This window comes from Ursus arctos, unplaced genomic scaffold (assembly GCF_023065955.2).
Source record: "Ursus arctos isolate Adak ecotype North America unplaced genomic scaffold, UrsArc2.0 scaffold_7, whole genome shotgun sequence".
Taxonomy (NCBI): domain Eukaryota; kingdom Metazoa; phylum Chordata; class Mammalia; order Carnivora; family Ursidae; genus Ursus; species Ursus arctos.
This window is the reverse complement of record NW_026623089.1, coordinates 38,970,140-38,993,178: the sequence shown is the minus strand read 5'-3', so window position 1 is coordinate 38,993,178 and position 23,039 is coordinate 38,970,140. Positions and strand designations below refer to the sequence as shown.

Sequence of the window (23,039 nt, the reverse complement as noted above, 5' to 3'; positions counted from 1 at the left end):
GGATACAGCCTCCAACCCAGGGCAGCGGAGCTCCAAGTGTGGTCCCAAGGCTGGCCACACCAGCATCCCCCGTGCCCTGCCCCGACCTCCTGAGTGGGCATCTCTGGGGTGGGGCCCAGCCCGCTACCAAGGCCTCTGGGGCCTTCAAGGAGGACCACTGCCTTCGAGAAGGAAAGGGGACAAGGTCCCCGTGTTGTTCTCAAACGTGGTAGGAGATGTTCCAGGAGCCTATCTTTTTCCTTCAACTCCAGCTGTAGTTTTAAATAACTTTGCCTGTTGAGAGAGCATTTTTCAAGTGTTCATTTTTAGAAGGATAACCTGGGTGGCCACATTGGAATTCTTTTTCTTGCCACTGTAAAGCATCCCATGAGGAATTCCATGAAGAAGGCAAGACGGTCATCAGTCCCCCGCGGCAGGAAAGTTGTCTCTCCTTCCCTGGAAGAGCTGCCACACCCCTTGGAGAAAGGACAGCTGTCATCTACCACGCACACATCTCCCATCTACTTCCAACCTCCAGCAGGAAGTGAGAGGCCGGGACAGCCGGGCTCTGACAAGTGTGTGTGTTTGCGTATGTGTGCCCTCGTGGAGTTTAGGAACTCCTGGGTTTAGGACTTCCCTGACTCCCCATGTGAGCCCCTTCCCCCATCCCAGAAAGTCCTGCCCTCCTGGCTGCGCAGGGCCGAGGAAGATGGCACCCTCCAGTATGCTCCCTGAAGGACAGCCAGGTACAACGGATGCCATCTCGAGCTTTGCCAAAGCAAATACTCCCTGATGGGAAGACGAGAACCACTGAAGGTAAAAGAGAAGGTGCCAAGAGAGAAGCTGCTGCTCCCCCCCCACGCCACCCTGCGTGGACACCATGGCAGATGGAGACATCCCCAGAAACCCAAAACTTCGCTCGGCCTTTCCTGCATAGGAAGGGCAGAGCCATGTAGCACAGACACCTGAGTCTGAATCCCAACGCTGGCGCTCTTTGGCTGTGTGACCTTGAGCGAGTTCCTCAACCTCTCTGACCCGCGATTTTCCCAGCTCAAATTCCTTCAGCACCAGCCCTACCTAACTTGCCCCTGGTTGTGACCACTGAGCAAGATCACGGATTCCAAGTGTGTGGCAGGCAGTAGGAGCCGGATAAACGGGATGGACACCCGGAACTGCCAGCCGGGAGCTGGGGCTCAGCCGTGGCTCTTCCAGCACTGCTTCTCTGCCTTTGCCGCCCAGCCCCACGGTGCCAGTTTACACCTGGGGAAATTGGGCACACAGATGGTGAGGAGAACGCTGCAGCACCCCTGACCCTGTGGTCCGGGCACCCTGCCCAAGCCTGGAACACTCCAGTGCTGCTTTCAGGGGTGGTGCCCATCCCCAAATTTCTTGGCTCTCTTCTCAGGGGCTGGAAAGAGGATGGGTGCTGAGGGACACCCCACTCCCAACAAACCCAAGTGTCTCTTCGCCTAGGACCCCCTGAAGGGACCTCCTCTCTGGACAAGGCTCTCCAAGGTGGAGGTCAGGCCGTTGGTTACAATCATTTCTCCCTGCAAGACCCGCTTCATGAGCCACAGGGCCTTTGCAAGCACTGGGCTGCTGGGTTCCCCTCCCCATCAGCCCCAGCCTACAAAAAGACGGAGGCCCAGAAACATGGAGTGACTTGTCCCAAGTCTGTCTGACTCCGGAGCTCATAGCTGGAGAGCCACAACTGCCAGTGAGGGACAGGGCAGGCTTTCACGCTTCTGCACCCCATATGCGGGATCTCAGGTGTGATGGGGTACGGGCAATAAGACAGCCTGTGACCGAGGGTCTTAAGACGAGCTCCAAGGAGACTTGAGGGTGAGAACCAAGAGTGTGGGGGCTGCAGGTGGCCAGGGATGGGGTGGTCCTGAGCAGAGGTTCCCAGTCTGCAGGAGGCATTTCAGAAGCTCCTGGAGGCACCCCCTTAAATACAGGTTGCAGGCACTATCTCCCTCTCAGCAGACCCAGGTTCAAACCCCACGCCCTCAGGTAGTAAACTTCTCTGGGCTCCAGGTTCCTCCACTGTGAAGAACAAGAGTAATTTCCACCTCTCAAGGCTGTTGCAAATATTAATTACATAATAACAAACATGAATCAATAATACTGGAGTATATAAAGCGCTTGTCTTATGCCAGGTACTCAGTACATGGGGATTTCTCTTATTCATTCATTCGTTTGCTCCTTTGACAAAAGCACAGGCACTGACAGGGACTGGGGACACAGCACTGAAGCAAAGACAAGGCCTGGCCTGTAAACCCGCCCCCCGAGGTGGTCTCCCCTGCTGTCCCACACGATTCTGGTCAGACGCTGCCAGTCACAGCGGTTGGGCCTTGGGTCTGCATTTCTCCATCCAAACGAAAACCGAGCATCACTGCAAACAGGGCAGCAGCACTGGGGCCTGACCAGGAATGTCTGGAGTCACTGGTCCAGAGGAGTTTACAAAAAACACTGCAGATCAGAGCTCATTATTAAGTCTGAAATCACTGACCAAATTGCAAATAGAGGTTTTTTTAACGAAAAAATAGAATAGAATAGAATAGAATAGAATAGAATAGAATAGAATAGAATAGAATAGGAGAGTAGACCGGAGTAGTACAGATAAGCAGGTTGAGTTTTGCTTCATGAATTTTCCTTGATCTACAGTTGACCCTTAAACGATGAGGGGGTTGGGGTGCCAACACCCACCCCGTGCAGTCAAAAGTCAAGATTTTTTTGACTCCCCCAAAACTTACCACTGATAACATACACCATGAACACATATCTTGTATGTTACATGTATTATATGCTGTGTTCTTAAAAAGTAAGCTAGAGGAAAGAAAATGTTATTAAGAAACTCATAAGGAAGAGAAAGTGCATTTACAGTACTGGACTGGATTTATTGGAGAAGTCTGGGTATACGTGGACCCGTGCAGTTCAAAGCCATGTTGTTCAAAGTCAACTGTATATGTCTCTGAGCAGTTTCCGTACCGGGATGTGAGTATTTCCTACTGCGTGTTGAAGGAAACACAAGCAAGGATAAAACTTCTGGGAGACCTGTAGCCAAGGGCATGCACATAATTCCCTTGGTGTCCAGTGGCCAAATGTTGAAACACAGGTCTGTGGTGCCCGGGGCTCCCTGGGCCTCCTTCCGGTGCCGGCATCCCCTGGCCGGGGGAGGACCCACGAGCCGGTGAGTCACATGGCTCCAGGCATCTGGAGACTCAGGCAGTGGCTGCCGCTGACTTCATGACAATTCCCTTCTACAGCCCTCTCCAGCGTGGGGAGCAGCCCTGAGGGGGTGAGCAGAGCCGCGTTGTACTTTACTGTTTCTATTCCACAGTTATAGGTAGAAGGGAAGTGACTGGCCCAAGACAACCCTGACTGGGTACCAGGTCTCCAGCTCTTTCTACTGCCTAGAACTGCCCATTTGATGGCTATCTCATTTCAGTTCCTACCATTTCCAGAATTTAAGGCAAGATGTTCTTGGGAAATAAAGAAGGGATGACTGACTGACTGACTGACTGACTGATTGGAAGAATGAATGAATGAATGAATGAATGAATGATGTTCCAGTGGCAGGGCTATGCTTTCTCCTTGATTCCATAACAGCAGTTCTCAACCAGGGGGTGATTTTGCCCCAGAGGACTTCGGCAAAGTCAATAGTGCCAAGTTGAGAACCCCAGTTTTTTATACACAGGTGCGTGGCATTGGCTTCATTTTACAGATGAGAAAACTGAGGCTCACAGACTTGCCGTCACTTAGCCAAGGTCATACCCAGTGAATGTAGAGGAGCACCAGGTCCTGGCCCACACCCAGGTGGACCCACCCTTTTGGCGGCGCTTGTGTTTCTGAAAGAGCTGTGTATCCGCCTTCCAAAGGCTGCCTGGCCTGTGAGTAGATACAGCCCTTGGGGTTTGTGTTGGGTCTGGCCACTGAGGCTGGGACCCTCGGCCTCTGCAGCGAACATCTGGTGGAGCAGGGCCGAGAAGCCCAGGGTGCCAGGCCTGAGTTCCCACCTGGTGGAAGGAGTGTCCAAAGACAGCTCTGGCCACATCCAGCCCATTCAGCCCCCAGGAGCTCCAGGGAGCGATCCCCGACAACACCTGCCGTCAGAGATGGTCAGAAACAGTACTGAGGAGAGCCTTTGCAGAGTGAGACCCCTGCCCCAGGATCCTTATCAAAGCACTGGAGGATTCAGAGGCTCCCAGAGTCCCTGCACCACACGGTGGCCCACGGGCAGCAGGACGTCAGCCACTGAAACCAACCAGGGCTGTAGGGCAGGAACTTTGCCCCAGACAGCCAGTTGTTAAACTTTGCTCAGCCCCCAGTCAGTGAACAGAAACAGGAGCCGGGAGGGGCAGCTTGCTGAGTCTTTGAACTCAGCCCATCTCTCCACCTCTCTCCTACCTCCCCTTGCCTCTATATCTTGCTTCTCCCCCTCCTTCTGCGACAGGGCCCCCCGCTGGGTGTGTGATGCCAGGGGCCATCACCCTCCCTTTGTAGTGAGCTTGGTGAGATCAGGCCTTGCCTTCCCTCTGCCAGACTCCCTGACCTCTCACTGCAGCCCTGGGTCATTCTCAGAGGCTCCCGAGGAAATGTCCCATCCAGACACAGCAGACTGGGAATCCAGGCGGGAAAGGGGTGCAGGCTGGGCTGAGCTCCAAGGAGAAAGTAGCAGAATGTCAACGGTAGCTATGGTCACCTGCCCACAAGTGGCTCTGTGAGCCCAGCCAGCCCAGACATGCTGCTTCCTTCAGCCACATTCCCTGTGACTCCTGGTCTCCTACACAGGGCAGGGCTTTAAGACCCCTTGTATGTGATGTGATTCAGGGAGGACTCAGACACACGCCCGCCCAGTGCTGCCATCAGGACCCCCGGTGCCAACCACACTGTGTTCCCGGGGCTAGTGGAAGCTGGCCTTGTCCTCTTCCAGGGCATGGGGGTCCAGGGATCGGTCTGAGAGCCTGTGGCTTTCCCAGTTTAGTTCCTAGGTTGGGGACGTTCAACCAGACCAGGATGCAGGCCAACCCTCCACCCCTGCTCACAAGTTCCAGACCCGTGGAGCCAAAATGGCCCAAGCAGATGCACGATGACCCAGGTGCAAATCAAAGCTGCATTTTCCATGGGGGAGACACTGCTCACCAGAAGCCAACCGGAGGCAATCAGAGGTAAATGCAGCCCAATACCCTCAGTGACTCACCGCAGCTCCCCGAGGCGAGGCCCTGGTGAACCCTGCCACAGCCCCATCTCCAGCCCTGGAACAGGGGGCGTACAGTAATGCTCTGGGGGTGCTCGCCAAGTGAAGGAGTGCACGACAGACCTTCCGGTTGGCCTTACGAGAGCCCCCATGTTCTTCCAGTAGAATGTAATGACCTTGAGATTTCTGATTTCCCAGAGTTAAAAGGGATTAAAAGGATAGAGCCATCATCACACTGGGGATGGCTGAGGACGAGTCGTCATGGGGCCGGGAAGCAGGGCCCGGGAGCCGAAGACTGGCAGTCCCAGCACCAACACTCTGCAAGACGCAGCGGGCAATCCAGGTGGAGCCTCAGTTCCCGCGTCTGTAAGGTGGGGAGATGGGCCTACCCTGCCGGGTTTCCGTGAGGAATGAGTGAACACAGGCACGCACAGCAGTGGGTCTGAGGCCTGCCGCACTGTAGACACTCGAGGTGCATCTGCTGCCCCCGCCAAAGGACCCCAAATAAGGAACGATGTTGCCATCACTGTTAGCCTCGTAAAATATAGGATGTAGACAAGGGCATTCTCTTTGAAACCGCCAAGCGAGAAGGCTGTTGGCAATTGCACAGAGAGGTCCAGAGTTTGGCCCAAGACTGACCAGCAGGGCAGGCGTCCAGAGTAAGGCGCGTGCCTGGGCTGGGCTGGTGAAGGCTGCCTGTGGGACATCTGTGCATTCATGAGCTGGAACGGGGCCCGTCAGCACACAGGCAGGGGGCTGTCATGATTCCCTACACTGAACTGCTCTTCAAGGCGCGCCCACATCAACAGCTCTAAGAACCACCCAGAAAGAAGACCAAGAGGCATCAATTCCAATTTGCTGGGCCTTCAGGGTGTGATAAAGCCAACCCCTGTCATCTCCACCAGCTTCCTGCCTCCCCTTTACTGAGAAGTGAAAACACCATTCAATTAAGGTAATTAAATCCACCCAAAGAGCTCAGGCTCAAAAACCACACTACAGGCAAGTGGTCAAACCCAGCAGCAAAGCAAACCCCAATGACTTCCTGTGCAAAGACGGGCAGGGACCAGAGGGGAGTGAAGTGGCCTCCCGAGGAGCTCGAGAGCATCCCGCCCGGCTCTGCGAGGCCCCCCGAACCTTCCTGCCGTCTGCCGCCCCAGACAGGAGGACCCTCTGCTTACCAGCCGAACCATCACCTCCATTCTTGTGGTTGTCACGGAAACTGGAACTGAGCAGATCTGTGGGAGGTAATTAGAAACAAAAAGCCGCCTTTTCTCCATCCCTGCCCTCACCTCCCCCCTTGAACTGCAGCCCAAGAGCCGAAGACACACCCATGTGCACCTCACCCCATGAAGCAGAGGGTCAGGGATGCCTCCCGGAGGAAGCTCGGGGTAACCAAGTGGTGAGCCTGAGCTGAATCCCAGCCTGCGTCCTCTTGTCTACGTGCTGTGTGACACCAAAAAACATTCCGCACCTCTCTGTGTCTTTCCTTCTCCACCTGGAAAACGGTGACCATAAGGCCTGCTTGCCCCACCTCGAAAGGGTCGTGAGGATCAAACAAGATAATGGCCGCCAAACGTGTCCCGAACTGCAGGGTGACACAGAACCATGAGTCAACATGACTCACTGAGCTGGCCTCTGCTGATGGTGATCCACTTTGGGTTCCAAAAGTTGGTGAGGACCTCGGGCTGCCAGATTAAAAAAACAGGATGTCCAGTGAAATTTGAATTTCAGATAAACAGTGACTACCTATTTTTAGTGTAAGTATGTGATGATTAATTTTAGGGAGAACTCTGACTAATACGAAGTGTATCCCACTATTACACGGGACACGCTCGTACTCAGTTGTTTATCTGGAATTCAAATTTCACTGGATGTCCTGTATTTTTCGTTGGCTCAATCTGGCAACCCAGCCCCGACGAACCAGCGTCCGCTAGGGAGGGGACCGACTCCAGGACCACACAGGCCTGGGTCCCAAGCCCAGCTCGGTCACTCACCAGCGGTGTGACACGGAATGTTCGCTTCACCTGTCTGAGCGTCCGCTGTCTCATCCCAGAAAGGAAGCTGATAGGGCCCCACGGGCCCGCATGGTGCCGGGGCCGGGGCCTCCGAGCGGGAGGCCCGTCACACTTGTTCAGCTGCGGGGCTTGGATGAGTTGCTGTACGGGGAGCATCTGGAGAAGGGCCTGCAGACGGTGGTGGATATGAGTCCCCTCCTCCAGCCACTTGTGTCCTCACTGCCAGGGACAGACCAGCCCAAGTCGGGCTGCATGCCCTCTCGGGCCTGGCCCGGCTCCCGCCAGGAGCCCCGAGGCGGGCAAGGAGAACATGGGGGGCAGAGCTTTCAGCCATCCCGCGTCAAACCACAGCCTCGCAGCGAAGCTCCGTCAGGACAGCCTCGCGGGCCAGGAAGCGCCCTCGGCAGCAGGGGCTGCCAACAGCGGAGTGACCACCACGCACCAGCAAGCCTGCCAGGCCCAGACGACCCAGGTCCAGGGCTCTCACTCCAAGGAGCCCAAAGCCTTGTTGGAAAGATGGGATTTACAGCAGATAAAGTGGAATAAAGCCATGGCAGTGGTTAAAAAAAAAAAAAAAGCCTACAAGGAGAGGCGAGCCGAGGATAAGCAGTCAGCAGTCGGTGGCCCCGGGGAAGAAAGAGATCAGGCAGGCAGCGAGGGCAGCCCTCCCAAGAGCCAAGCCCGTTCCCTCCTGGGCCCGCAGCTCCTTCTCCAGTGCGCCACGGGCCTGGAGGGAGGGGGCGTGGGCAGAGCTGGGGCTGTGTGAGGGTCACGCAGAGGTATTTGTAAGGGACCAGGAGAAAGAGAAAATTGTATCTGCAAAGAGCAGCGTATTCCAGGCCACGACAGTCCCGCAGCATCCTGCAGCAGGACACAGGAAGAGCATCATGTGGGAAAACATTTCAGAAGAGTTCGAATTGAGTGATGACTGTGCAAAGGATACTTTGTTGCTCAGTGGGAGAAGAAGCTGCTCCGTGACATCCACACTCCCATCTGGTTTGTTTGATATATTCTGATTCAAAAGATGACTCCGGCTGGGGCGCCTGGGTGGCTCAGTCGGTTAAGCATCCACCTTCGGCTCCGGTCGTGATCTTGGGGTCCTGGGTTCAAGCCCTGCATTGAGCTCCCTGCTCAGCAGGGAGTCTGCTTGTCCCTCCCCACCCCGCCTCTGCTCATGCTCTCTCTCTCAAATAAATACATAAAATCTTAAGAAAAAAAAAAAAGATGACCCTGGCAATAAGGAAAAACAAAGCACATCCTCAAATGTTTTTCTCCCAGTCTCAAGGCCACAGGGCGCATACACAACCCCAGCCCCCCCCCCCCACAAGCAACTCTTGAAGGTGGGTGTGTCACCAGACCCTTTACCCCTCCCCAGTGGCTGAACTGGAAAGTGCAGCCCACTAACCCCTGCACTCTGATGCTTTGCAGAAGTGCTCCACCCGATGCGAGCTTGGCCAGCATCTAGCATCAGTGGAGGGAGCGCTGGAGGACCCGATAACAGAGAGCTGTGCGTGTTCTCCAGGGCGGCCTGTACCGCACAGGGCAGATGCCAACGTGTCATCTGCTGACACCCATAATCTAGATAACGTACCGGTTCACGGCTTCGGCAATGCGGCTGTAAACAACACCCCAGTTACTGTGCCCAACAAATACTTGCTGGATGCTGGCCCTCCACAGGGAGTCAGAGGCATCCCCCAACTGGAGCCCTGAATGCAATTCAAAAAAACAAAGAGGAAAATGGAGGTCATGAAGCTGCTCCCTATTCCTCCCTGATTACCCTGAAACTGGATCCTAACTTAAATGCCTATGCCATGGTACAAATGAATGCCTTCCACCGTGACAGCCTGGGAGCCGTCTCTGATTTGTTCCACCTGCTTCCATCTCATACCGCAGGCAGATTCTATTTATTTTAGTGTTGGAATCAAAACGTAAGTTAAATGCACTTGAATCCAAATTCACAAATGTGAAATTTGTGATAATTCTGGAATTATCCAATTATAATTGACTTTCAATAAAATAGGTCCTGCTAAGCCAGTCAATAGTGTTAGTAATAGGACAGAGGTGGAACGATTTGCCTCCTCATTTACCAGACTTCTCTTGTGCTGTGCACTCTGCTCCCTGAGGAGAGCCTGGAGAGCAGGCGGACGTGGACACAGCCACCGTGAGGCACCCAGGTTGCCAGGAAAGACAAACATTAAACAACAATCACCCAGTTAACCACTGAAGTACAATGATAACAAGTACTGCAAAGGAGTGGCTGGAACCAGGTAAGAAAGCGTGTAACAGGGACACTTAGAGTAGCCTGAAGAAATGGCCTTATTGAAGGGTCATGTGAACTGGGTTCTGAAGCATAGGTAGGAGTTAAGCAGGTAATAGGGGAAAGGGGAAAGTAAAGAATCCCAGGCAGAGGGAACAATGTGTGCAAAGGCTCTGAGGCCCGCTCTGGAAAGCCAACCATGAGAGGGAAGATGGCCCAAGGGGAGGATGGAAAGGAAGGCTCTTTGTTAAGGAGGCTGATTTTCATTCTTCACAACTGGGAAGCCATTGAGGGATTCTAAGCAAGAGGCTGACATGAACCGTTTAGTCTTACAAGCTGTTCCTGAGTGCAGTGCTGAACGGAAAGGAATAGCCCGAGGGGGTAGCGCCGAGCAGCGCAGCACAGATCTGCGCTGGCCTCCAAAAAGTGTGTTTCAGCGGCAATGACAGTGAGCCCGTGAATCCAAGCACAGACTGATGGTTTCCCTAAATGTTCACAAGCTACAGGCCACCACGTCCTTCTACACCCATGTCTCCGCCACGTGCAGCTCGGATTGATTTCATCCTTAGCCCCGAGCTCTATCTCCGCGGAGCAGCAGGCAGGGGAAGGGGCCCCGCTACCTAGTGACACAAAAGGATCAGTCTGAATTTCTCAGGTGGCTTGATACCCAAAGTCAGTGGTTCTTCTCAACAGAATTTCTCCTCCAGTCTCACACCTTCTTTTCTCTGCCTCAGTTTGCCCTCCAGAAAAATTGAGCATAAAGATACCCAATTCAGAGCATTCCCACATTTATTCGGTTTCTGTGTTGACGAGCTGACTCCACAAAGGCAAATCAGACTTCTTTTCTAGGTCAAGGAATTTTCTTTCCAGTTGAGGAGAAAATGAAGCAACCATCAATTCCCAAGACATACAGATTTTGATATGCGACTTGCGACAATAGGGCGTGAGCTTGGAAAAGGGAAACCCAGGGTGGTGTGAGGACAAGGGACAGCCTGGGAGTCAGGGACGAGCCCGAAGCTGGTAGACACAAAGCCCTCTGTGAGACTCCAAAGAAATGTACTCCACAAACCTGAGTTAGTATGATTATTCAGATTATTAATAAACCACCATGGACTAGATTAATATCCAGGAGCCGTGAGATGAGGAAGGTCTTGGGGAAGCCCCAATGGTCTGCATTTAAAATTTGCATAATGGATTTATTTTAATTAGCTTACATTTCATTCTGAGTACTCTTAAAATTCTCCTGGGCAGCCTTTTGGTTCTTTTAGCTGTCAAAATAGATACTCAAGCCTCCTGCCAACAATAAATCGAACACCGTGCTACCGCTTGCTGAGTGGATTCAAGTTCTGCCACTCCCGTTCTCTTTACTGCAAAACCTGAGTTGTTAATCCGTGTGGTCAGACTTGACTAGCAAAAACTAATTCACAACTAGGCCAACCATATTAGAAATCCCAAAGGTTTAATATAGGTTCCTAAAGATTTCTTGAACCAGAGATGAATTCATGAATATTGGAAGGGATAGATATTGGTTCTATATTGGTTTTCACCAAAAATGCCCATGTCTGGAATTTTGTTGAGTTCAAGTGTGGATTTTAAAAGAATATATTTGAAAGCCAACTGTATGACTGACATTTAAATACATCTTTTGCACCTGATGCGCACTCGACCAGTCGGTCAGTGGGGTCCACTGATACTTTTTTTCTTCTTCTTTCTAGATGGGCAGTGATGATAGCAAATGTAAGCATGAGAAGAAGTTGTAAAACTACAGACCCTACAACCCAGTGAGGCAGGCACCTGCAGCCCCCACCGCTGTAACAGGTATGGAAGCAATCCAAGGAAACACCTTCCTTTGTCAGTTACTGTGCTGAAGGGCTCCACTGGGCATTGGGAGACTGGCGATGGGACCTGGTGTGGAGCCAACTCTGTGACTGTTCCATCCAATCCCAGGAAAATCAAATCAGAATCGAAGAAGCTGGGGCGCCTGGGTGGCTCAGTCGTTAAGCGTCTGCCTTCGGCTCAGGGCGTGATCCCAGGGTCCTGGGGTCGAGCCCAGCATTGGGCTCCCTGCTCCACTGGGAGCCTGCTTCTTCCTCTCCCACTCCCCCTGCTTGTGTTCCCTCTCTCACTGGCTATCTCTCTGTCAAATAAATAAATAAAATATTTTAAAAAAAAGAATTGAAGAAACTATCTAAATAAAAGTCTCTTTCCTGAGGCAGAAGAAATGTGGTTACAGAAGTTCCCTCTTATCTGTGGCTTTTCTTTTTGCAGTTTCATTTAGCAACGCTCAACCACAGTCCTGAAGCACGTGATCCTCCCTCTGACGTATGGTCAGAGGTCAACAGTAGCCTAACCCTACATCACAGTGCCCGCGTCATTCATCCCACATCTGCTCATCACGTAGACATTTTATCATCTCACGTCATCACAAGAAGGGTAAGTACAGTACAGTAAGATTTTGAGAGAGAGAGACCACATTCACATAACTTTTATTATAATGTACTGTGATAGTTGTTCTATTTACTGTTGGTTATTGGTAATCTCTTACTGTGTCTAATTTGTAAATTAAACTGTATCATGGGTAAAACATAATATATATAGGATTCAATACTACTATCCATGGTTTCAGCCATCCACTAGGGGTCTTGAAACATATCCCCCATGCATAAGAGGGGACTACTGTATTTTCTGAATACTCCAATATCAGTGAACATCTTTTATTACTGTTGGGAATTATGACACAAACCTCAGGACCGTTAGGACTTTTTGGCCATGCACAAAAGAGACAGAAACTGGACAATGCAACTGAAATAGGTAAGTATTAAAAGGAAATTGGAGCCCTTGCAGACTCAAAGTGAAGGCTGAAGCTCCAGGGTGAGCAGACAACCTGCCACTGGAAAGAACATCCCAGCATGTTTCCATCCTGGCGTCATTCCAGAAGAAACAGTACAAAGGGCCTGGCCTGGGTCTCACATCTGCACTTGGCCAGGGAGGTTTCAGGAGGCACCTTGACTTTCAGTCCCACCAAGACTAAATACAGAGGGAGAAGATATTGCCCCGAAGTTATCAAGTGTTCAAAGCTGAGTGTTCAAAAAAATTACAAGTATCTGCTAATAGTGGAAGGGTCGTTTACTTAACTCTAAGATTCTAAATTTAAATCTCCAACTATTCTATTTTCATCTAAATGTGGAAATATAGAAACCCCAGTATTACCATTACCAAGTACAACCATTGCCTAGATCAAGACCCCAACATTCAGGACACCAGAAGCCTCCCTGACTGTATCAGTAGGACCTCAAGATCCAGAAAACTTGACTCACAGTAGCCGAAGCCACTAAGGTCCTCAACCCCACCCCAATAACACAAATTCCAGGACAGGTAGTTCAGGCTCAGGCTCGCAGCTCAGCAATGCCATCAATGCCATTCCGCCCACCAGGCCATCCTCAGCAAACTGGCTTCTAATTGTCATTGCTTGTTCCTCAAGAATGCAAAGTGAATGCCTTACTGTTATGAGTTGAGTTGCAATCCCCCAAATTTTCGTGTGTTGAAGTCCTAACCCCCGGGGACTTCAGAATGTGATTTTATTTGGAAATAGGGTCGTTGCAGATGTAATCAGTTTAGATGAGATCATTAGGGTGGGCTCTAATCCAATAGGACTGGTGGTCTTATAAAAAGGGGAAATTTGGACACAGAGGCACCAATGCAGGAGAGACAATATGAAGACACAGGAGAAGGTGGCCATCTACCAGCCAAGGAGAATGGCCTGGAGCAGACCCTTCCCTCACAGCCCATAGAAGGAAGTAACCCCACTGACACCCGATTTGGGACTTCCAGCCTCCAGAACCGTGAGATACTAAATTTCTGTTGTGTAAGCCAGCACTCTGTGGCGCTCCGTTAGCCCCTAGCAAACAAACACGCTCGGTCTCAGGCTTTGTGTCTGCATTCGAAGCAGGAAGAAACAGCACCACCGAAGTGGAGACAACAGGGATTGTTCCTTTGATGAGAACTGCCGGAACTTTCCCTGACATCCGAATGCTTCCATCACTGTGACCAAAACCGTGCTACACGGAAGGAGAAGCCGGTGGGGAAGAGAGTGAGGCTGGCCAGCCAGCAGGCTCTGAGAGCTGAGGCAGAGGCCCTCGGCCTTCCATGCTCTCTGGGGAGATGCAACCCTGTTTTGCAAGGCAGGGTCCAGGAGCATGTAAGTAGAGGCTTTCGCAGAGCCAGCTCATCCAGTTCGCTGGAGCTCCTTTCTCCAACACAAGCAGCTCAGTTCTCCCATTCATAAAACCAGGCCGGCCTGCCAATGAGTCAGCACTGGAAACTCACCATCAGGCTGTGGTCAAGACACAGGAAACAAAAAACCCCAAAAAAGTCTGGCCTCCAGGACCCAAACATGACGCCACTAGCCCAACAGCAGCCAACCAGGGCTGGACACCTCCTGCACCATCCCCCATGCAGGGCCGGGATAGGACATGGGGCCCCTGATGTGCAAGCCCTGCCTCCCTGGCGGGAGCACCTTCAACTTCCAGCCCCCAAAGCCCTGGCAGTGCTATCGCTCTGGCCAGCCAGGCAAGGGGGGAAGAACGCAGCCGTGCCGCCTTCTGTTGCTGCTGTGAATAGGGCCACCGGGTGACAACGTCCTCTGTCAGCTGAGGACTCATAGCATCCTGCCAGATGTTCACCGTCCCAAATGCCCACCACTCGGGCCCACTCTAGGGTCTCTACTTGCTATTTTATCTAACTTTTCATGTACTCGTTGACCTATCCTCTGTCTGGGCCAGGCTTGTTCCAGGCAGTGGAAGTATGTAAACCAGCAGTAGTGGTCAGGGTCCCAGTGGAAGCAGCATCCTCAGACAGGACAGAAGGAAATGCAATGTACCACCTCACACCCGTTAAGACGGCTACTTTTTTTTTTCATAATAATATTTTTATTATATTATGTTATTCACCATACAGTACATCCCTGGTTTTTGATGTAAAGTTCGATGATTCATTAGTTGCATATAACACCCAGTGCACCATGCAATACGTGCTCTCCTTACTACTTTAAAAAAAAATTTTTTTTAAACATAAAATAACAAGTGCTGGCAAGGATGTGGAGAGACGAACCCCATGCACTGATGGTGGGAATGTAAAATGATACAACCACTGTGAAAAACAGCACGGCGTTTCCCCAAAAATTTTTAAATGGAATTACCATGGGATCCAGCAATTCCCCCTCTAGGTATGTGCCCTAAAGAATTGGGGACAGCAGAATCTTGAACACATATCTGTACACCCATGTTCATAGCAGCATTATTCACAGTAGCCAAAAGCAGAAGCCACTTAAATGTTCGCTGACAGACAAATGGAGAAACAAAATGCAGAATAAACATTCGATGGAATATTAGTCAGCATTAAAAAGGAAGGAAATTGGATGGAAGTGGATGATCCTTGAGGACATTATGCTGAGTGAACCAGCCAGTCACAACAAGACAAATACTGGGTGATTCCACTCATATGAGGGACCTAGAATAGCCCAGTTCATAGAGACAGAAAGCAGGCAGTGGCTGCCTGGAGCTGGGGTCACAGAGTGGAGGGTGGGTGGAGTGGAGTTGATATCTAACGGGTACAAGGTTTCAGTTTGGGAAGCTCTAAGAGTTCTGGAGAGAGATGGTGGTGATGGTGGCACCAATGTGAACGTACTTAACACTTCTGTGCTGTGCACTTACATGGCTAAGTTGGTAAATTTTATTTCATGTCAGTTTCACTACAACTTAAAAAAAAGAAGAAAATCGAATGAAGGGACCATAACAGAGGTACAAGCATTAGGGAGACCCCAGCAAGTGGAGCCACTCAGGAAGAGTGGGAGCCACCCTCCCCACAGCCCCAGGGGGCAAGGGGAGCAGTAAAAGTCCGAGCTCAGGGGAGGGGCCATAGGTAGAGAGGACTGCAGCATTGCCGAGACCCCACACCACAGCCAGGAGCAGGGATGGGGGAGAAATGCATGGGATTCTGGCTCCCTCCATGCTCCACCTAGCATCTCCCACTGGTCACACTCAAGGGCAATTCAGAGAGTTAAGGAGCCCGGGTGCTACAGGGTCTTGGGGACTGTGCCTTCTTGGGGTGGCTCTGGGACAAGCTCAAGCAGCAGACAGGCAGCCTAGTGGCCCCTGAGCTCCTGGCTCTTTCGGTCTCATGATGGGATAGGCAACAAAGAAGTCAACCTAATCCTAGAGCATGCTCAGTACCACAAAGAAAATAAACCGGGTACTGTGAGGGAAAGTGGGGGGGGACACCCTGAAATGTCAGGGAAGATCTCTCTGCAAAAACGGCACTTCTGGACCGTAGGCACGGTATCAGGCAGGGTTCTCCAGGGCAGCAGAACCGATAGGGTGTGTAGACATAGAAAGAGATTTATCTTAAGGAACTGGCTCGTGCAGTTATGGAGGCTGGCGGGTCCGACATCTGCAGAACATACTGAGGCCCGAGGGGGAGCTGGTGTTGCAGCTCCCATCCAGGTACCTGGGGCAGAATTCTCCCTTCCTCCAGGGAGCTCAGGCTCTGAGAAGCAGCCCACCCACATTGTGGAGGATGGGTAATCTTTTTTACTCAAAGTCCATTGATTTAAATGTTAATTACATCTAAAAAATACTTTCATAGCCACATCTAGACATGTTTGACCAAAAACTGGCCACTAGGGCCCAGCCAGATTGACACATGAAATTAACCATCATGGGCACGATTACCCATCTGGACCAGCCTCCTATGGAGCCACTAAGTTGGATATCCTGTTCATACCCTGCATGTCTTTCTTTTGCAGAGAAAACAACAAAAAAATCCCACTTCGCAATTGCGTCTGGTCAACAGGAAGCTCTAGTTTGGCAGGAAGAGGGCTGCTCTTCCAGAATCATCCCACAGAGGCCCCCCTGGCGGACCAGGGACAGCCCTCCCAGCCAGCGGATGATGCAGGGGGGCAGGAAGTGCACAGACGGCTTCAGCGACTCCTCGAGCATCGGCAGCATGCCGGACGATGCCGACAGGGAGGTGAGCAGCCTCACGGACCGGGCGTTCCGCAGCTTGTGCATCTCCGAGGACGCGTCCTTCAATGACTCTGACCTGACCCTGTCCCCAGATATCACCCGCCAGGGGGTTGGGAATTTTCACCAGGGAACGGTGAGCCACACCCACAGGAAAAGCGGCATTTGGAGCCGGTTACCGTCGCAAGGCACCGAGCATGCGGGCTGGGCGGCCACATTCCAACAGCTACCCAAGTACGTTCAAGGGGAGGAAAAGTATCCCAAGAGCAGCCCCCCGTTGACCCCAGCCCAGAGGAGACTGGAGGTGCCCATTTATGGCCTAAGGAGCAGCAGCAAGCCTGCTTCGAAAGTGTCATCACTAATTAAATCTTTTGACAGGACTGAGAGCCAACGTGGTGACAGCAGGCCTCCTGCCAGTAAGCCCCCAGCTCTCAAGAATCCCCCCAAATTTGCTCCTCTTCCAGAAAGTGGTGTCAACTTCTGCTTCGATTCTGCCTTTCTGACTGTCAGGAGGGTGCCCGCGGAAGTCTCTGGTGCCCATCAGAATAGCCACCAGCCTGGCAGGAAGCCCGGAGGGCAGGAGTCCCCCAAGAATCCGGAAATGGCCTGTCATGGCTCCAGCAGCTTCCTCCCAACACCCAAAGACGTGGCCAACTCGTATGAGTCCAAGTTCCCCTCCCCACCCCACAACCAAGCCAAGGGGGAGCCTGGAAGAGGTAACGAGTGGCCCCGCAAAGGGACCTTTCTTCACAGTGAAAACAGTGCCTTTGAGTCGTGGAACGCCCACCAGCCGAGGCTGCCCGAGAGAAAGGAGGCCACTGACCCTGTCCCAGAAAGCAAAGCTCCCAAGCTTTACGAGGATGCGCCCTTGTTAAGAGAGCCCCCAGCCCCTGAGCACAGAGTTTCTCCCTGCCAAGCCCTGGCCACCTGCAGCCAGGAGGAGAACAGGCTGGCAGCAGGGGCTCTCACTGCGTCTGGACCCTGGGGAGCCAGGGATCCTGGAGCCCAGGCGTTCACTGTGGAGGGAAAAGCTTCTGGCTCACAGCCTGACCCTCAGGTGAAGACGACACAGGCCCCATGGCGGAAACCAAAGCCTGGTAAAGGAAGGAAAGAAAGTCTACCAGATGCTTCGGAAGAGAAGAAGCAGGCCACCAGAAGAGGCCCAGCCTTGTATACAAAGCACAATCCCCAGGGACAATTTCCAGAAAATGAGGCTCTTGACCTGCCCATGGATCCCAATGAGCATTACAGTCCTCCTTTTAACATCAGTAAGCTTCTGACCCCCGTCATACCCACCAAGCATGTCATGGATCCATCCGACAGTCAGCCGGTGGAGATAACCCCATCACCCCCAGGACAGCTAAATGGGTACCAAGAGAAGGAGCCCACTGAATGTCAGTCTCAGGACAGCTACAAATCCAAAGCCCCCAGCCTGCTGTTCAACCTTAAGGATGTGCGGAAGCGTGTGAAGAGCACATACAGCCCCTCACCTCTCTTGAAAGGCCTTGAGGAGAAAACCAGAAGCAAGCAAGAATCCATGAGCAATGGCGTCGTCCTTCCCAATGGGCTGGAGGAGAGCCCTCCCAACGAGCTTTCTAAGGAAAGACCAGCTGAAGGCCCTCCTGGGTCGCACGTCAGTAGCCAGGACCCTAAATCTGACCTTGGTGCAGCCAATGCAGACAACTGTCTAACTCTTAGCTCACCTCCAGCTACCACCCAAGCCCCCTTCTGCATCAATGGGGAGGGAGCTGACAGAAACAGCTACGAGAAGGACGATGGAGACCCGGAGATGGGCACCACCAGGTCGGGCAAGGGTCCGGATGCCGGGGAACACTGCCCCAGGAAGCACCTGTCCCTGACAATTTGCAGCAGACAGCCTGAGGCAGGGAAGGCTGCAGAGAAACCAAAGACCCCCAGCCTCGAGAAGGGGTTCTTGAGATCCGTGTCTCAAGACACAGAACCTGAGAGAGAGGCAGGACTTCAGAATCCAAGCTTCAACCAGAAATTCTCACCAGGGCCCCTCTCTCCCGAGGAAGAAGACGTGTTTTACAGTGACAGCCAATCTGATTTCATGCCAGCCTTCAAAAGTAAGGCCAAATTCAGCACCAGCTCTTCAGATCAGTCCTTTGCCTCATTTGAGGATCAGCAGAAAATGTGGTTTACCGAGAGCCAGCAGGAAGACAGGAGGAAAGATGGAAGTGCAGGAGACAGTCAGAAGGACGAGAAGGAGAACGCGGCGGGGAAAGGTGAGCTTGAGCACTGTGCCCTGAGTAACGGGCCCGCGTGCGTGCAGGAGCGCAGCAAGGAGGAATCGTTGCAAGGAGAAGGGGAAGGTTTGTCTGGATGTAGACCCCGGAAGGCATCGAGAGGGGAGGCTAACTTCAGAGGCACTTGGACGGGCGGAAGTAAGGATACAGCCAAAGACCTTACCCCCTCACCGTCTTCCACTTCAAACAAGCACATACTGTTTGCAATTAAAGACAACACCCTCAGGGCCACCCCCGTGATAAAACCCATCATGCTGCCCCTCCTGAGGACCATGTCATCGGAGGACCCTCTAAGTGGCAGCCACAGAGAGGACAACCTGCCAAAGCCAGGCTGGGGAGAAGAGGCTGGTCTTGGTGGCCCCGAGAGCCAGGAAATGGCCAACACCCCGACCCCTGCCAGCATGCAGGACACACACTCGAAGCACACAGCCTGGGAGGGCATGGAGGACCACAGGCAGGTGCCCGGCATGGCCCGGATGGAGACTTCCCAGCCAGTCCCAACAAGACACGTCCCGTCTCCTCCACTCATGAGAGGGAGCGAAGGGCCAAAGCCACACCCACAGGCTGCACGTCACGTTGGGGCGAACGAAGGCAAGAACAGTTCCACGGACCAGGGGAAGCTGACTGCTCCAAGGTGCATCCCCACCATCACTTTGCCCCAAGGAGACCCAGAAGACCAGCCATCCCCACGGCAGTTGGGAACATGTTGGGAGGAGCACACAAGAGATTTCAAAAGTCACTTACTGTCTACACCCAGAGCAGGGCCCCCAGGGAGAAGACTGGTCCCCGGCGAGATGGCTATTTCCCCCAATGCCAGCTCCCTGGACGAGAGCAGCGCGTGCTCCCCTGCGACCAGCGGCATTTGGGATGATGCTTCCCAGGCCCCCCCAGAGCCGGGCCTGCTGCTAGGGGAGCCTCCTCACCCCAGCCCCTGGGCCAGCCTCTACCCGGCCAGGGTCGCCCGTAGGGAGGACCTGACACACGCCCTCACGTGGGAGGCTGGCTCAGACCCCCAACTTGAGCCATCCGCAGAAGACCTCAGGACACTTTCTCCAAGAGGGTTGGTGCTGGACATGGCCACCAGCTCAGCAGGCCTCCCAGAGAAGCCAGAGGCTTCTGCTCAGCTGGAGAGGGCGGCCGGCAAGCCCCCGGCGGTCCCACCCAAAACAGAGAAGGCCCTGCGGCGGGCGAAAAAGCTGGCAAGCAAGAGGAGAAAGACCGACCAACTCCAAGAAAGGCATGGTGAACCCGCAGAAGAAAAGCCCTTCCTGGAGGACTGGGAGCGTAGGCCACCATCCCCTGGAGAGAAGCCCCGACCCAGGTTCCCCGAGGTCCGTTCCCTGCCCCCTCCCGTCCACCGCCACTCAGTGTCTGCCTTCTCCGAGCCACTCAGGAGGCAGCCCGGGGCATCCCAGTCCCTTATGCCTCTGGCTCCTTACCCTGCCACCCAGAAGGTCCTCCAAGACCCCCAATCCGGAGAGTACTTTGTCTTCGATCTGCCACTCCAGGTGAAAATCAAGACCTTCTACGACCCAGAGACGGGCAAATATGTCAAGGTCCCCATCCCATCCTCTGAGGGGGGTTTCCCCGACCCGCCCCCGCCAAACACACCTGATTCTCCCTACATGCTGTACCCCCACTTCCGGCCCCTGCCCTTGATGCCACCGCGATGCTCTTCTCAGCTCTCTGCCCCCACCTTCTTCAGGCAGGCCCCGCACACCCCCGAGGCGGCTGGCCCTGGCTCCCAGAGGGCCCGTGAGGCCGGCAGACAGGTGCCACCTCCCCGGTGCCCAGGGGAGGAGGGGGGAGACACTCCACGCCTGGGCATCATCTCCACCAACGACCTAGAGGACTTTGCCACCGAAGGCATTTCTTGAGAATTGCAGCAGACAACCCCCCTCAAATAAACCCAGAAGAACTTACTTCCCCTTTCCCCAGAACAATCAATCAATCACTCACACACACACACACACACACACACACACACACACACACACATACACACATCAACACATACTTAGCCATGTGGGATCCCTAAAGTATCAAAGGAAGTGGGGATTCTGAGAAAACCCCACCTGAAGGGCTTCCTGGGGCTTTCCTGCTTGGGAGGGCGCTCTTTGCATGATCAGGTCCCTCTCAAGCCCCTTCCCGGATCCTGGATCTGCTCCCCTTCCCCCTTCCTTCTCCCCTCCCTCCTGTCCTCACCCTGTCCTCCTCTGGCCATGCCACTGGGGGGAGTCCAGCCTGATTCCTAATGGCCGCTCTGCTCGGGCACCCCACCTACTTCTTCTCAAGGGCCGGCTCATGCAGTGAGCAAACTCCCAAGCCCCCAGAAACGCTGCACTGCATTGAGGCCAGCCCTGCCCGGTGAGCAGACCACCCGGCCCAGCCCCTCCATGTCCAGCATGGCACAGAGAAGCGTCTCTACACTCACTCCCACGCAGCAACCTTTTCCAGCTCACTGCAGGCAGAAATGGCTAAGGACTGCCCCGAAGGCAACCCTGCAGAAAGGTTTATTTGGATAGAATGGGTTTTCTTTACTGAGGAAGTTCTCCTCTGAAGGCTATTTTCTGATAAAGAAAAGGCTACCTTTCTAAAAGTGAAACAAGCCTGCAGATGTGGTTCTGTCTTGGACTGGTCTTCCATCTGTGGGCAGTGGCATGTCTGGACTGGTGAGTAAGTGCCTTGTGCTGTCCAGGCCTTCCATCGCCGCCGGCCACGCAGGGCCATCACTCTGAACAGGGCAGCCTCGGCCCCTGCTGCCGTCCCGGTGCTCCTTCTGGAGCCCTCAGCACTGTCTCTGCCTTGGCGGGCCCGGGCTCTCCCTTCGTGTCGGGGGACAAAGAGGAGGGAGAGCCAAGCTCACCATCACGGCTGGCCCAGGGAACTGAATCAGGCCCCAGGTGTCCCAATTTCATGACTGTTAGCCTATGCCCTGTGCTCGAAAGGAAATTGTATTTTCCCAACTTCCAGGCCTTTGGGGATATGGAGGAAAGTATCTGATTCAGGTCAAGGGAGCAAAAGGCAATAAGCATCTCTGCACCTCTGAGAACAGAGGAGTCTGCGAGCACATGCCCACTGTGGGCAACTGTGCGAGGAAGGAAAGCAGGCTGGTTTCATGGGCTTCCACCCAGGGCATCCGCTGAAGCAACGTCATTCTTGTGCTATGGGAAAGGCAGGGCCAAGCACGTCTCCCTCCTTGCTTAGAGAGGGCAGCTGTCGACGCAGCTGTCGGGACTGTGCTGCCCACGTCCGTCCCCAGGGACCCCACAAACTGCATCATCCTTGTTCCTTTGGCAAAGATGCTGTTTCCAGGCTGGAAAGATGGCAAGGCCCAGAACTCACCAAGTCCCAGACTCGCACCAATACAAGGGCTCCAACTTATTCTTGGTCATGATTTGGGTTCAGGATTTTCTACCTGTTTGTTTTCCCAACAAGTACGGCCACACCTTAATTTCACTGTGAAAATACTACACAAATCCCCTGGCTCAATGCCATGGTGAGACAACCAGACGATGAGCTAGGAACGTAGACCGGCTGCCGTCCGAGGAGTCTGGTTCCCACAAGGCACGCATTGGGGTGTCAGTGAGAAGGACGATCTTGGCTCTGCCGCTGTGGCTAAGCATCCTCTCACCTTTCTTTCATCTTACACAGATAGGAAAGGTGATAGCTCATTTAAAATTCTCAGGGCCCAGGAAAAGAACTGCCTAACAAAAATAGAAACCCTGGGCTAAAAAAAAACAACAACCATAGTAATAATAACGATGTCGCCACAAGGAATAATATACTTTCCTTAGGGGAGCTTGTGTGGGGGGAAGCAGTCATCTTCTGTCTTAGAAACAATATAAGCAGAGCTATTGATCGAGCTAAAAGCATCAAGGTAGATATTTGGAGATCAAGGTCACCTTCCTTGTGAATGCACAAGAGGAACAGGGCATCTGGCAGCATGCAGCATCCACTCGGAGAGCAGGGATTCCCGGGACACCTGGCTCCCCAGCAGGTCAGCCAGAAGGAAGGCCTCCATCACTTACAGCAAGGTGCCTATGTTCCTAGGAGGCAGGTAATGCTTCCTGGGGACAAAATCAATGAAGACCAGCTCATTTGCAAATAATGTGCTCCTCTTTCCTTCCTCCCTTCTTCTCTCTTTCCCTCTCTTCCTCTCTTTCTCTCCTTTTCCCTATCTCTCTTTCTATTTTCCTCCCTCTTACTACAAACATTTTCAGAGTTTCCATTCTGTGCCAGGCACTTTACTGGGCACTAAAGATATACCATGATAATTAGATCTGGTCTCCACACCCAAAG

At 53.0% G+C, this 23,039-nt stretch overlaps 1 protein-coding gene across 2 annotated transcripts in view; it reads left to right on the top strand.

Annotated features, from left to right (window-relative positions):
• Positions 1–21,342, top strand: part of CUNH10orf71 (chromosome unknown C10orf71 homolog) — a 30,616-nt gene extending 9,274 nt beyond the window's left edge. For both annotated transcript variants that reach the window (XM_044378012.3, XM_026481507.4), the window contains 3 exons: positions 11,167–11,269; positions 11,720–11,884; positions 16,254–21,342. In XM_044378012.3, coding sequence (XP_044233947.1) covers positions 16,394–20,614 — 4,221 coding nt within the window. In that variant the 5' untranslated portion in view covers positions 11,167–11,269; positions 11,720–11,884; positions 16,254–16,393 and the 3' untranslated portion in view covers positions 20,615–21,342. The remainder of the gene's footprint in view (positions 1–11,166; positions 11,270–11,719; positions 11,885–16,253) is intronic.
• Positions 21,343–23,039: the final 1,697 nt, after the last annotated feature.